Source organism: Rhincodon typus, chromosome 16 (genome assembly GCF_021869965.1).
Source record: "Rhincodon typus isolate 14 chromosome 16, sRhiTyp1.1, whole genome shotgun sequence".
NCBI lineage: Eukaryota > Metazoa > Chordata > Chondrichthyes > Orectolobiformes > Rhincodontidae > Rhincodon > Rhincodon typus.
The window spans coordinates 2,264,979-2,279,232 of record NC_063347.1 but is presented as its reverse complement, the minus strand read 5'-3'; the positions used below and the strand labels follow the sequence as shown (position 1 = coordinate 2,279,232).

At 44.2% G+C, this 14,254-nt stretch overlaps 1 protein-coding gene across 1 annotated transcript in view; it reads left to right on the top strand.

Moving 5' to 3' along the window:
- Nucleotides 1-14,254, top strand: part of LOC109925844 (DNA repair protein complementing XP-C cells-like) — a 41,693-nt gene that overhangs the window by 11,859 nt on the left and 15,580 nt on the right. The window contains exons 3-6 of the mRNA XM_048606662.1: nucleotides 968-1,088; nucleotides 4,149-4,306; nucleotides 7,895-8,015; nucleotides 12,918-13,007. Coding sequence (XP_048462619.1) covers nucleotides 968-1,088; nucleotides 4,149-4,306; nucleotides 7,895-8,015; nucleotides 12,918-13,007 — 490 coding nt within the window. The remainder of the gene's footprint in view (nucleotides 1-967; nucleotides 1,089-4,148; nucleotides 4,307-7,894; nucleotides 8,016-12,917; nucleotides 13,008-14,254) is intronic.

Sequence of the window (14,254 nt, the reverse complement as noted above, 5' to 3'; positions counted from 1 at the left end):
AGACCCTTCATCATTTTTCTGATGAAGGGTCTAGGCCCGAAACGTCAGCCTTTCTGCTCCTATGATGCTACTTGGCCTGCTGTGTTCATCCAGCTCTGCACTTTGTTGTCAAGGATAGATAGGTTTTTTTTTAAACTGGCATGTGGACACAATGGGCCAAATGTCTGTGCCATAGATCTCTATGTCTCTGGGATCCATCTCCAACTAGTTTGTAGAGACATGACAAGGCATGGTACAAAATAAATAAAGAAAATCCAGACTTCTGCATGGAACAGCCCATTCAATACCCCACCAGCTTCAACCCTGAACGAATTTAACTCTTTCTGTGATCTACAAGGTTCAGGGTTCACAGCAACAATCTAGAGTGTATTGACACTTCCAGTCAATGGTCTGAGGGAATGCTGCTGTGATGATGGGTGCCATGTTTTTGATGAAATGATAAACTCCATCCTCCTATCCAATATTCTCCCCCACCACCACCAACACCAACACCATATGTGCCCAGCTGTGTGGCTGTAAATGAAACAAGGACCATTACTTTGAAGACGAGCATGCTATCACCAGTGTCCTGGGGCCACCATTTACCCCTTCACCAACATCACTAAAGCATTATTTGATTATGCTGAGCTGGCACGAAAGAGAAGTTGAGACAAGGGGCAGATCAGTGTGGATCTTGATGAATGAAGCAGGGAAGGCCTGAGGGGCTGAATGCACTACTCCTGCTCCTACTTCTTATGTTCTTATTACCGGGTCATCTTATTACCTGTTTGTGGGAGCTTGCTATGTCCAAATTGGCTGCTGCGTTTCTTATATATTACAACATTATGGTTATACCTTGGGAGTATGTCACTTCCAGTGGAGCACTGTGGGCAGACCTCTGGCTGGGAAAGGCGCTGTAGAACTGCAAGGGTTTTCTTTCTGTGATTTGACCTTCTTACACTGAATCAAACTTCCAAACTGTTTTGTCCTGTATTTTTAAAACCCGCTGCTTCATGCTATACAGAGAGAAGAGAGAGCTACAGTTTGAGGACTATCTCCGTCGAATGATAAACCGTTTTACTCGGAACCTACGCATTGACATTCACAAGGTGCGTGCTTGAACCCAGGATTCGGTGCTTTGTATTTGAAACTTTAAAAATAGACTTTCGAGATTTGCCAAGTGGTTTGATCTGTAAATATGTGGTCCACTCAGAGGAACTAACCTTAATCATTGGCCTGGGCTCTGTTAGCTGAGCACCACCACCTGCAATTTCCCCTCCAAGTCACTCACCATCCTGACTTGGAAATATATCACCACTCATTCACTGTCACTGGGTCAAAATCCTGGAATTCCCTCCCTAAGGGCATTGTGGGTGTACCTATGGAACCTAGATTGCAGTGGTTCAAGGAGGCAGCTCACCACCACTTTCTCAAAAGCAACAAGGCGTGGGTAATAAATGCTGGCCCAGACAGTGATGCCCACATCTCACGAGCGAATTAAAAACAAATTTTATAGAACCCTGGTAAGTGGGTATCGCTGGCTGGCCATCATTTATTGTCAGATCAAGGAATTTTCATTAAAATAACAGGGAACCCAAGTACGGAGAGACTGTTTCCAAAGGCAGGGGGATCTGTGACCAGATAGAGACAGATTGAAGACGATTCTCCAAACAACCAGAGTCAACATGAGGAAATATTTATTTATGCAGTCAGTTGTAGCGTGCTGTGGAAAGGTATTAGAACGTAGAACATAGAACATAGAGTAGTACAGCACAGTACAAGCCCTTCGGCCCACAATGTTTTGCCGAACTTTTACCTTAATCCTAAGGTCTATCTAACCTGCACCCCGACCTTATACTATCATCCATATGCCTATCTAATAGCTGCTTAAATGCCCCTAATGAGGCTTACTCCACTACTCTCTCCGACAATGCATTCCACCTCCCTACCACTCTCTGAGTAAAGAACCTACCTTTGACGTCTCCCCTATATCTACCTCCACTCACTTTAAAACTATGCCCCCTCTTAATAGCTACCTCCACCCTAGGAAAAATTCTCTGACTGTCCACTCTATCTATACGTCTGATCATTTTGTACACCTCTATCAAGTCACCTCCCATCCTTTTGTCGTTCTAAAGAGAAAAGCCCTACCTCCCTCAACTTTTCCGTGTGAGACCTTCCCTCCATTCCAGGCAACATCCTGGTAAATCTCCTCTGCACCTTTTCCAACAAGGCGACCAGAACTGGACACAATACTCCAGATGTGACCGAACCAGGCTTTTGTATAGCTGGAGCATAACTTCATGGTTCTTGAACTCAATCCCTCTATTAATGAAAGCTAACAAACCATACGCCTTCTTAACAACTCTATCCACCTGGGTGGCAGCTTTCAGGGAACTGTGGACATGAACTCCAAGATCCCTCTGCTCCTCCACACTGCCAAGAATCTTTCCATTAACCCTGTATTCTGCTTTCCAGTTTATCCTTCCAAAGTGAATCAACTCACACTTTTCAGGGTTAAACTCCATCTGCTACTTCTCAGCCCAGCTCTGCATCCTATCAATGTCCCTTTGTAACCTAGAACAGCCCTCCACGCTGACCACAACGTGACCCACCTTCGTATCGTCCGCGAACTTTCTAATCCATGCTTCCACTCCTTCATCCAAATCATTTACAAAAATCACAAATAGAAAAGGACCCAGAACAGATCCTTGTGGTACACCACTCATAACCCAGCGCCGTATTGGAGGCAGATTTAATGTTAACTTTCAAAAGAGAATTGTATAAGGGCTTAATGGGATAGAAATCTTACTTGGCAATGGGAAAAGATAGGGGAATTGGAATTAACATGATATGTATCCCAAATATCCAGAATATGTTAGCTCATGATGAGCAAGGGAACCAAAGGATATTGGGAGTCACAGGAAAGTAGAGTTGAGGCCACAATGAGATCAGTCATGATTTTATTAAATGATGCTGTTAGCTCAAGGGACCAAATGGCCTACTCCCACTGCTCCTGCTTCATCTGTTCATACTGTAGCCTCTGCCCTTAGTACACCTCTGCTGTACCATTGTGTAGCCTTCAGGAAAGACTGAACAGGCTATGGCTTTTTTCTCTCAAAAAGAGAATATTAGCAATGACCATTGGAATTCTTTAACATGGAGACATACAGCACAGAAACAGACCCTTCGGTCCAACTCATCTCCTGACTTCACCCCAGATGGGACATGAGCCCACAATCCTTGGCTTAGGAGGTCAGTGCCATATCCATTACTGAGAGGGTCTGATAGAGTAAACACAGAGACAAGCTTTCCACTTGTGGGGAGGCCAGAATAGGGGCTATAAAATTATTTAGTCGTTAATAAATCTGGAAGTTCAGGAGAACCCTCTTCACCTGGAGAATGGGGAGAATGTGGAGCCCACTCCCAGAGGAAGTGGGCGAAGGGAATAGTGTCAATACATTTAAGAGGAAGCTGGATAAACACACAAGGGAAAAAGGAATATGGTGATAGTGTTGGAGGAGCACTAACAGGAGACCGGATGGGCCAAATGGACTTTTTTTAAAACTGTAAACATTACATTGTGCCTATTTTTGCATATTTAATCTTTTACTATGTACTGGGTACTGTGAGCAGTTCAGGGCACCACACCTTAGGAAGGATACATTGACCTTGGAAGGAATACGATGTAGGTTTACAAGAATAATACCGAGACTTCAGGGGTTAAGTTATAAGAAGAGGTTATACAAATTAAGCCTGTTTACTCTAGAATTTAGAAGGTTAAGGGATTGTCAGATCAAAGTCTTCAACGTACTGACAGGAAAAGACAGGGTAGATGAAGGTAAACTATTTCCGCCGATTGATGATTCTAGAACTAGGAGCATAGTCTGAGAATTAGGGCCAGACCATTCAGGAGAGACGTTAGGAAGCACTTCTAAACACACAGGGTGGGAGAGGTTTGGAACTCTCTCCCCCAGTTGGCAGTGGATGCTGAATCAGCTGTTAATTTTAAACCTGAGATAGTTTTTATTTGTTAAGCAAAGGTATTAATGGCTATGGGCCAAAGGCAGGTGTATGGAGACAGGCTACAGATCAGCCATGATCTTACTGAATGGTGGGCTGAATGGCCTGCTCCTGTTCCTTTGTTTTGATTGTTCTCTGTTCTGCAGGTGCACCTTCTGTGTCTGCTGGCCAACGGTATGTTCCGGAATAGAATGTGTAATGAGCCAGAGCTTCGGGCCTTGGCACTGTCCCTGGTACCTGCTGAACTTGCCAAAGTGCCAGGTGGTCGTGTGCAGATTGCATACATCTCTAAACTGCTCAAGTGGTAAGTCAGTGAGAGTGGCCTTCCCATCACTTCCCAAGTTAACCAAAGGCTTGTGTTTGAAATTAAAAGGAGAAGAAGAGGAAAGGAGTGAGGTGAGGGGAGTGATTGGTGATACTCAAAACCCAGGTCGGAATTGTTTGGATATCACAGAGGATTGTGGAGTTGGCCAAACTTAGTGAGATAGGGAGTGACCAGGCTCGCGTGGGATTTGAAAATGGATTTGAGAATTTTAATATTTCAGGATTTTTTAACCAGGTACGTGACTGGTTATACCAAAGTTTGCTGGTGGTGAACACTTTTACTGATAAGCGTTTTAACTTTCTTGGATTTTGGTTCCTGTCAAATCCATTTCTTCTATAAGGTTTTGGAGTAGATTTGTAGCTCGGGTTGGGAATGTTGTGGTTGGTTGGCTCGCCAAGCTGGTTCGTTGTTCCGCGGACGTTTCGTTACCATGCTGGGTAACATCCTCAGTGCAGCCTCCGATGAAACATCGGTATGTTTTCCCGCCTGGTTTTTAAACTCTGGGGTCCGTTGCAATGGATTGCCTCACTTCTGGGTTTCCTTCGCAATGGAGTGTATATGGGGTCAGGTTCTATGTGTTTGTTGATGGCTTTCTTCGTGGAGTACCAGGCTTCTAGGAATTCCCATGCTTGTCTCTGCTTTGCTTATCCAGGATTTTGGTGTTGTCCCAGTCGAATTGGTGGTTCTCCTTATCCATGTGGATAGAAATGAGTGAGTATAGATCGTGTCTTTTTGTAGCCACTTGGTGTTCGTGTACCCTTGTTGTTAATTTCCTTCCTGTTTGTCCAATGTAGTGTTTGTCACAGTCTCTGCAGGGAATCTTATAGATGACATTGGTCCTGTCCATACTGGGGGTAGTGGGTCCTTGGTTTGGGTGAGCAGTTGTCGTGGGGTTGATGTGGGTTTTTGTGCCACTCTGATATCCAGTGGTCATAGGAGTCTTGTGGTTAGTTCCGATCTAACTCCAGAGTTTAAAAACCAGGAGGGAAAACACAACGGTGCTTCATCAGAGGCTGCACTGATGATGTTACCCAGCAGGGTAATGAAACGTCTGAGGAACAACAAACCAGCTCGGCGAGCCAACCAACCACAACACCATTTTTCTGTTTTGTGGATATCCTTCCTCCCACTATGATATTGACCCAACGGAAAATCAGAAGTTGGGAGAAAATTGACAAAGGAGATGGGTGGGTTCTTGTTGGGTGTCATGGAAGATGGATGGATAATTGGGTAAATGGAGGTGGAAATACAGATCGATCAAGGGATCGAATTGGTTGGAAGTCACACAACACTAGGCTATTGTCCAACAGGTTTATTTGAAATCACAAACTTTCAGAGCACTGCCCTGTCATCAGGTGAAGTGAAGAGAAGCATACAGGCTAGGAATTTACAATCAGAGAGATCAAAAGATCATACAAATGGTGTGAGTGGAGTGTTGACAGGCCGAATAATAGGTCTCTGCAGGTGATCCGGAGTGTAAGACGGTGAGAGTAAAGTGTCAACAGCTGAATAACAAGCGAAGGGATGACCTATAATCCAATTAATTAAGGCAGAGAGATAATTACAAAAAATTAAAAATAAGGTAGTGCTGGAAACAAACCAAATGACTGGAATAACTTGACAGGTGTAAGAGTCACATGCTGGGGGTCTAACCACAGTAATAAGTAATCCAAAACTGTACAAACTAATTGAGGTTGAGAGATCATAACAATTTATCAAGGTGATGATGTCAAAACAGGATAGTAAGGAAGGTTTTAGAAATACAGAACAGTGTGGTGGGGTTACATGTAGCGCGACATGAACCAAAGATCACGGTTGAGGCCGTCTTCATGGGTACGGAACTTGGCTATCAGTTTCTGCTCAGTGATTCTGCATTGTTGTGTATCTCCAAGGCCGCCTTGGAGGACGTTTACCTGAAGATTGGAAGCTGAATGTCCTTGACCGCTGAAGTGTTCCCCAACTGAGATGGAACATCCCTGTCTAGCAATTGTTGTGCAGTGTCCATTCATCTGTTGTCATAGCGTCTGCAGGGATTTGCCAATATACCATGCCTTGGGGCATCCTCGCTTACAGCGTGTGAGGTAGGCAGCATTGGCCATGACACATGAGTATCTCCTGTGTACGTGCTGTTCCCACGTGTGATGGTAGTGTCCATGTCAAAGATCTGAGATGTCTTGCAGAGGTTGCCATGGTGGGGTTGTGTGGCGTTGTGGTTGATGTTGTCCTGAAGGCTGGGTAGTTTGCTGTGAACGATGGTCTGTTTAAGGTTTAGCAGTTGTTTGAAGGTGAGAAGTGGTGACGTAGGGATAATCTTGGTGTGATGTTCGTCATCAACGATGACATGTTGACGGCTGTGAAAAACATGGCGTAGTCTCTCTGCTCTAGGGAAGTACTGTTTGACAAAGTGTACTCTATCAGTTGTATTTCTGTCTTTGGAGGAAGTTGTTGCAGTTTTTCACTGCAGCACGTGAGAACTGGCAGTCGATGAGTTGAGTGTCATATCCCGTTCTTATGAGGGCGCCTTTCAGCATCTTTAGGTGTCTGTAGGGTTCCTCCTCATCTGAGCAGATCCTATATTTATGCAGGGCTTGTCTGTAGCGGGTGGAAGCTATAGAGAAGTGCAGCATCGTGAGGTTATCTGTGGGATTGTGGTAGTGTGAGGTATTGAGGTGTCTGTCCCTGATGGAGACGTGTGTGTCCAAGAATGAGACTGATTCTAAAGAGTAGTCCATGGTAAGTTTGATGGTGGGATGAAACTTGTTGATATCACTATGTAGTTGTTTCAGTGATTCCTCGCCATGAGTCCAAAGGAAGAAAATGTTGATGATGAATCTGGTATATTACATTGGCTGGAACTCCTGTGCAGTAAAGAAGTCTTGTTCAAACCTGTGCATGAAAATGTTGGCATATTGGGGTGCAAATGGCCGTTCCGTGTGTCTGGATGAAGAGCTGCTTGTCGAAGGTGAAAACATTGTGGTCAAGGATGAAGCAGATGAGTTGTAGGATGGCGTCTGGAAATTGGCAGTTGGTGGTGTTGAGTACTAAGGCTGTTGGAGCAATGCCGTCATCGTGGGGGATGCTGGTGTAGAGTGCTGGAACGTCCATTGTGACAAGGAATGTTCCTGGTTCGACGGGTCTGTGGGTGCTGAGTTTCTGTAAGAAATCTGTAATGCCGCGACAGAAGCTGGGAGCTCTTTGTACAATGGGTTTCAAGATGCCCTTGACATAGCCAGAGAGGTTCTCACACAGGGTCCGGTGCAAGCTTGAAGGGCTGAATGGCCTCTTCTATGTTCCTTCTGCCTGTAAAGCGCCCAAAACAACACTTTTCACTGTACCTTGGTACATGTGACAGTAATAAATCAAACCAAATCTAAACTTTCCTACCACTGTGCAGATCTCCAAAGGCTCTCTGAACAGCTCCGTGCAGCCAACAGGGAACAATGCTACTTGTGTTTTTCATGAAGAGAGGTGTTTGGTCTGAGATGGGAGAACAAGGGTTTCATTTCAGCTGCATTCCTCTGGTGTTGCTGCTCAGTATCTCCATTCTCTCTTCTTTTCCATTTGCAGGTTTGTATCATCGTTTGAGATTGACACTTCTCTCCCCAACAGTGCGGCGGACCCTCTTCTCATGGTGCTGAAGAGGAGATTCAGCAGCCGTTCCGCAAGGAGTGAGCAAGAAATGGTTCATGTGCGTATCCTCTGTGACTGGCTACGGTGAATCTCCCTGGATTGCTGTGGAGGTGCCAGTGTTGGACTGGAGTGGACACAGTCAGAAGACACACAACACCAGGTTATCGTCCAACACATTCTTTTGAAAACTCGACCTTTAGGAGCGCGGCCCCTTTGTTAAGCACACCTGATGAAGGGGCTCCGCTCCAAGAGCTTGTGATTTCGGACTATAACCTGGTGTCGTGTGACTTCTGACTCCCTGGACTGTGCACCAGGGTCCAAAATGAATAGGACTCTCTGACTCTTTACCCTATTCCGGCTTCCTCCTCTTCTTCTTCTTCTCCTCCTCCTTCTCCATCAGCCTACAGTATTCCAGGCTTCTTCATTAAGGGCATAGAGTCAAGTGCAGGGGGGTTATACTAAACTTATATAGGGCACTGGTTAGACCTCAGCTGGAGTATAATGTACAGTTCTGGGCAACACGCTATAGGAAGGATGTGAACACATTGGAGAGAGTTCACAAGAGGTTATAAGAATGGCCCCAGAGGTGAGAAACTTAAGTTCTGAGGAGAGGTTGGAGAAGTTGGGACTGTTTTCCTGGAAGAGAAGATGGCTAAGAGGAGATTTGACAGAAGTTTTCAAAATCCTGAGGGGTCTATACATAGTGAATAGGGAGAAACTGGTCCCACTCATAAACAGATTGAGAATGAGAGGGTACAGTTTAAAAGTGTTTTTGCAAAAGAAGCAAATGCAAGGTGTGAAAGGAAAATCTGCTTGGAAATGTGGTGGAAGCAGCTTCATCAGAGGCAGTCAAGAGAGCGCTGGATGATTATATAGATTCATAGAGACATACAGCACAGAAACAGACCATTCGGTCCATCTTGTCCATGCCAACCTGACATCCCAATCTGACCTAATCACATTTGCCAGCATTTGGCCCATATCCCTCTCAACCCTTCCTGTTCATAGTCCCATCCATGGCTTTCATTCGTAGCAACAACGTGCAGCATTTCAGGGAAAGACAAGAGATTAGCACTAGGTAATAGCACTTGAAAGCTGCCACCCAGGTGGATAGAGTTGTTAAGAAGGCTTATGGTGTGTTAGCTTTCATTAATAGAGGGATTGAGTTCAAGAGCCGTGAAGTTATGCTCCAGCTATACAAAAGCCTGGTTCGGCCACTTCTGGAGTATTGTGTCCAGTTCTGGTCGCCTCATTACAGGAAAGATGTGGAAGTGTTGGAAAAGGTGCAGAGGAGATTTACCAGAATGTTGCCTGGAATGGAGGGAAGGTCTTACGAGGAAAGGTTGAGAGAGGTACGGCTTTTCTCTTTAGAACGACGAAGGATGAGAGGTGACTTGATAGAGGTGTACAAAATGATCAGAGGTATAGATAGAGTAGAGAGCCAGAGACTTTTTCCTAGGGTGGAGGTAGCTTTTACGAGGGGACATAGTTTTAAAGTGAAAGGACGTAGATATCGGGGAGACGTCAGAGGTAGGTTCTTTACTCAGAGAGTGGTAGGGACGTGGAATGCATTGCCGGAGAGGGTAGTGGAGTCGGCCTCGTTAGGGGCATTTAAGCGGTTATTAGATAGACATATGGATGATATTATAAGGTAGGGGTGGAGGTTAGATAGACCTTAGGATTAGGATAAAAGTTTGGCACAACATCGTGGGCCGAAGGGCCTGTACTGTGCTGTACTGTTCTATGTAATGATGCTTGTTTGAAGAGCCAGTGCAAGCAAAATGGGCCAAATGGCCTCCTTCCGCTCTGCAACAATTCTGTGATTCTCCTCAACCTGCACACATTCAATGGCTCCTTGTGAGATTTACTAGTTTGGTGCAGGATTGTAGCCACCATTGTGCATTGTTTGCAAGCACCAGGCACTCAGCAGACAGAAATTCCGTTACATTGCTCCTGATTGCAGTGATTAGGATATGACGCTCCCTGGTCACAGCTTTTTGAAAGAAGTATTGAAGGGTAATGGTGGTGTAGTGATGATATCACTAGATTAATAATTCTGAAGCTGGGGAAAAGGGTTTAAGCCCCACCATGGGAATTTTAATTTTTTAATTGGTTTATGGGATTTGGACATTGCACATGAAGGCAGCATTTATTACCCATCCCTCATTGCCCGGGGGCAGTTGAGAATCAACCACTTTGCTGTGGGTCTGGAGTTAAGCCAGACTGGGATAAAGAGCAGATTTCCTTCCCTAAGGGACATCAGTGAAGCAGTTGAGGGTTTAATGTCAATTGACAGTGGTTACATGGTTGCCATTAGGTTAACTTTCTGATTGAACATTTTAAAAAAAAAATTAAATTCAAATTTTCACCATCTGCCATGGTCAGATTTGAACCCGTGTCCCCAGAATATTAGCTTGGGACTGTGGATTACTTGTCCAGTGATGTCACCACCATGCTACAGACTGCCCTAAATTCAATAAATTAATAATATTCAGAATTGAAAGCTAATCACAGCAATGATGACCTATTGACTTTCATTAAATACACCTCATTGAATAGGAAATCTGTCCTTCCCCAGCCTGGCCTACATGTGACTCCAGACCTACAGCAATGGGGTTTAGGATGTACTTGAGTTCGGCAATCTATGTTGGCCTTCATGGTGAGAGAATTAGAGTACAGGCAAAAAGGATGTCTTGCTGCAACAAAACAGAAATTGCTAGAGAAACTCAGCAGAAACATTTCTGAAGAAGGATCACTGGACTTGAAACATTGACTCTGCTTTCTCTCCAAAGATGCTGCCTGACCTGTGGACCTCTCGAGCAATTTGTTTAGTTCCATATTTCTAGCATCCATAGTTCTGTATTTTATGTCTAGCTGTAATTATACTGGGCCTTGGTGAGGCCACACCTGGGGTATTGTGTGCAGTTTTGGCCTCCTTATCTAAAGAAGGATGTTCTTGCTGTAGAGAGAGTGCAATGAAGGTTTACCAGACTAACTCCTGAGATTGCAGAACTGACACATGAGGAGAAAATGAATCAGTTAGAATTGTATTCACTGGTGTTTAGAAGAATGAGGGGAAATAGAATTCTATAAAACTCTAATAGGTTAAATGCAGAAAGGATGTTCCTAATAGTGGGGGAGTCCAGAACTAGGGGTCATTGTTTAAGGATAAGGGATGAACCATTTAGGACTGAGTTGAGGAGAAATTTCTTCATTCAGAGAGTGGTGAGCCTGTGGAATCCACTACCACAGAAAGTGGTTGAGGCCAAAACATTGTGTTTTCAAGAAGGAGTTAGCTATAGCTTTCATGGCTAAAGGGATCAGTAGTATGGGGGGAGGGCGCAGTTGGGGTATTGGGCTTGATAATCAGCCATGATCATATTGAATGGCAGAGCACGCTCGATGGCAAAAAATAGCCTACTCCTGCTCCTATCTTCTATGTTTTTTAACTGTCCTCTGAAGTGGCCATTTGGCCCAGTCACATTGTACCATCCCACTACAGAAAGACTGCAGCAGTTCAAAAAAATGGCTCAACACCAACGTCTTGAAGTCAATTAGGGACAGGCAAAAAACACTGGCCCTGCCAGTGATGCCCACATTCCATGGAAAAGAAAATGTTTAAAATATCAACTTTGTGGCTGAAACCTCTCCCACTGCAATCATCAGAAACACTGAACCAAAGTAGTCAACTAGATCCTGGTAAAAAATAAATCCTCTATTCTACCTGCCTCTCTCCTGTTTCCCTACTTTCTCACTCTTTCTTTCCTTCCTTTCCCTACCTTCTCTTCTGTATTGCTCCATCTCTCTTTCTTTCTCTCTGTCTTTTTCGAGCTCGCTCTTTTTCTCTTGCTCTCTCTCACTTTTTTTCCCTATTTCATTCCCTCTGTTGTTTTCTTTCTCCTTCTTTCACATATTTTCTCTTTCTCTCGCCACCTTCTTTCTCTCCCATTTTTCACTTCTCCATCCTCCTCACCTAGTTTTACATCCTTCCCTTGCCCTGCTGTAGGAAAGAAGTTGTTAAGCTGGAAAGGGTGCAACAAAGATTTGAGGATGTTATCAAAACTGGAAGGTTTGAGTTATAAGGAGAGGCTAAATAGGCTGGGACTTTTTTTCCCTGGAGTGTAGGAGGCTGAGAGGTGACCATATAGAGGTTTATAAAGTTGTGAAAGGCATAGATAAGGTGAAAAGCCAAGATCTTTTCCCCCTGGCTAGGGGAGTCCAAAATTAGACCGTATAGGTTTAAGGTGAGAGGGGAACGATTTAAAAGGAAACTGAGGGGCAACTTTTTCACTTAGAGGGTGGTGCGAGTAGGGAAAGAGCTGCCAGAGGAAGTGGTGGAGATGGGTACAATTACAACATTTAAAAGACATTTGGACAGATACAAGGAAAGGAAAGGTTTAAAGGGATATGGGCCAAACGCAGGCAAATGGGACTCCTCAGTTTAGTAAACTTGGTTGGCATGGCTGAACTGGGCCAAAAGGCCTCTTTCTGTGCCGTATGACTCTCAATGACTCTTTCAGTCTGGTTTTTCTTATATCTTGCTCCTCTCTTTTGTTCCAAGGCCATATGCTGTCTCCCTCATATGCGTGCTCTCCTTCTTCATTGCTCTGTCCCTGCTCTTTTTCTCTCTCTCTGTCTCTCTCTCTCTATGCTTCTGTTCTTGCTATGCTCTTCACTTCATGTGAGTATGACATTCCTGCATTTCTATCCTTGGAAATCACGTACTCAGCAGGAAAAATAAATGTGGAAGATTTCCTTTTGTTTTTTGTAGTGAGATGCATCAAGTAAATTCAATTTTGTGCTGTGGTACTGTAAGGACTTGATGTTGTGCGCAATCTTGAACAATGAAAGGAATTAAATCGTTTGACAGTTTTGTCTTTCTCTGATATTTGCATTATGTTGTATTTGTCTTTTCCCAATTGTTGTGGTCTCATTTAACAATCTGATTTTGTTTTAACAGTTGTTTCTAATCACCCTTCGAACTCTCCCCTTGGCATCACGCCTTGTGATTTCACTGCAACCTGTTCCATTTAAAGAAAATTCAAAAGCGGTAAGAAACCAACCCGATTATGATCGTTTCATTTTATTTCCTCGGCTTCTTAGTAACAGGAGGAAGTTGTGCAGGACCCTGACATTGTGCAGTGTGATCGTGGCTGATCTGCATCTTAAAACGATCCACCTGCCCTGACTCCATAACTGTTAAACTCCTGCTCAACAAAAACCTAGCTACCTCAGTTTAGAAATTTCTAATTGACCCTCTCCTTCCAAATATTTTGGGCAAGAGAGTTATAGATTTCCACTTCCCTCTCTGCAGAGGTGCTCCTTGACACCCAGTCACTCTTTGTCAACTCTGGCATCATTCTTTGAATGCTTTGATGAGGGTCAGTAGGCTAATCCACTATGGAAACTGTCTGACTCCACCTCCTCTCCTTGGCCCTTACTGACGCTGTCCATAGTCATGTGGCGAGACTAGAACTGCAAAGAATCAAACACTGATCATAATCTTCCATGAGGCTGGACCTGATGGGATACATTCTGGGATATTAAAGGAGGTAGCTACAGAGATAGTGGGTGCACTGCTTATAATCTTCCAGGAATCCTTAGATTCTGGAAAAAGGCTGGAGGATTGGAAAACTGCCAATGTAACACCTTTAATTCAAAAAAGGAGAGAGACAAAAACAAGTACTACAGACTGGTTAGCTTAATATCTGTTAATGAAAAAATGTTAGAGGTAACAGTAGAATATTTAGAAATACATGCTCAAATCATAGAACATAGAACATTACAGCGCAGTACAGGCCCTTCGGCCCTCGATGTTGCACCGACCTGTGAAACCAATCTGGAGCCCATCTAACCTAAACTATTCCATTATCATCCATATGTTTATCCAATGACCATTTAAATGCCCTTAAAGTGGGCGAGTCTACTATTTTTGCAGGCAGGGCATTCCACGCCCTTACTACTCTCTGAGTAAAGAACCTACCTCTGACATCTGTCCTATATCTATCACCCCTCAATTTAAAGCTATGTCCCCTCGTGCTAGCCATCACCATCCGAGGAAAAAGGCTCCCACTGTCCACCCTATCTAATCCTCTGATCACCTTGTATGTCTCTATCAAGTCACCTCTTAACCTTCTTCTCTCTAACGAAAACAGCCTCAAGACCCTCAGCCTTTCCTCATAAGACTTTCCCTCCATACCAGGCAACATCCTGGTAAATCTCCTCTGCACCCTTTCCAATGCTTCCACATCCTTCCTATAATGCGGTGACCAGAACTGTACGCAATACTCCAAGTGC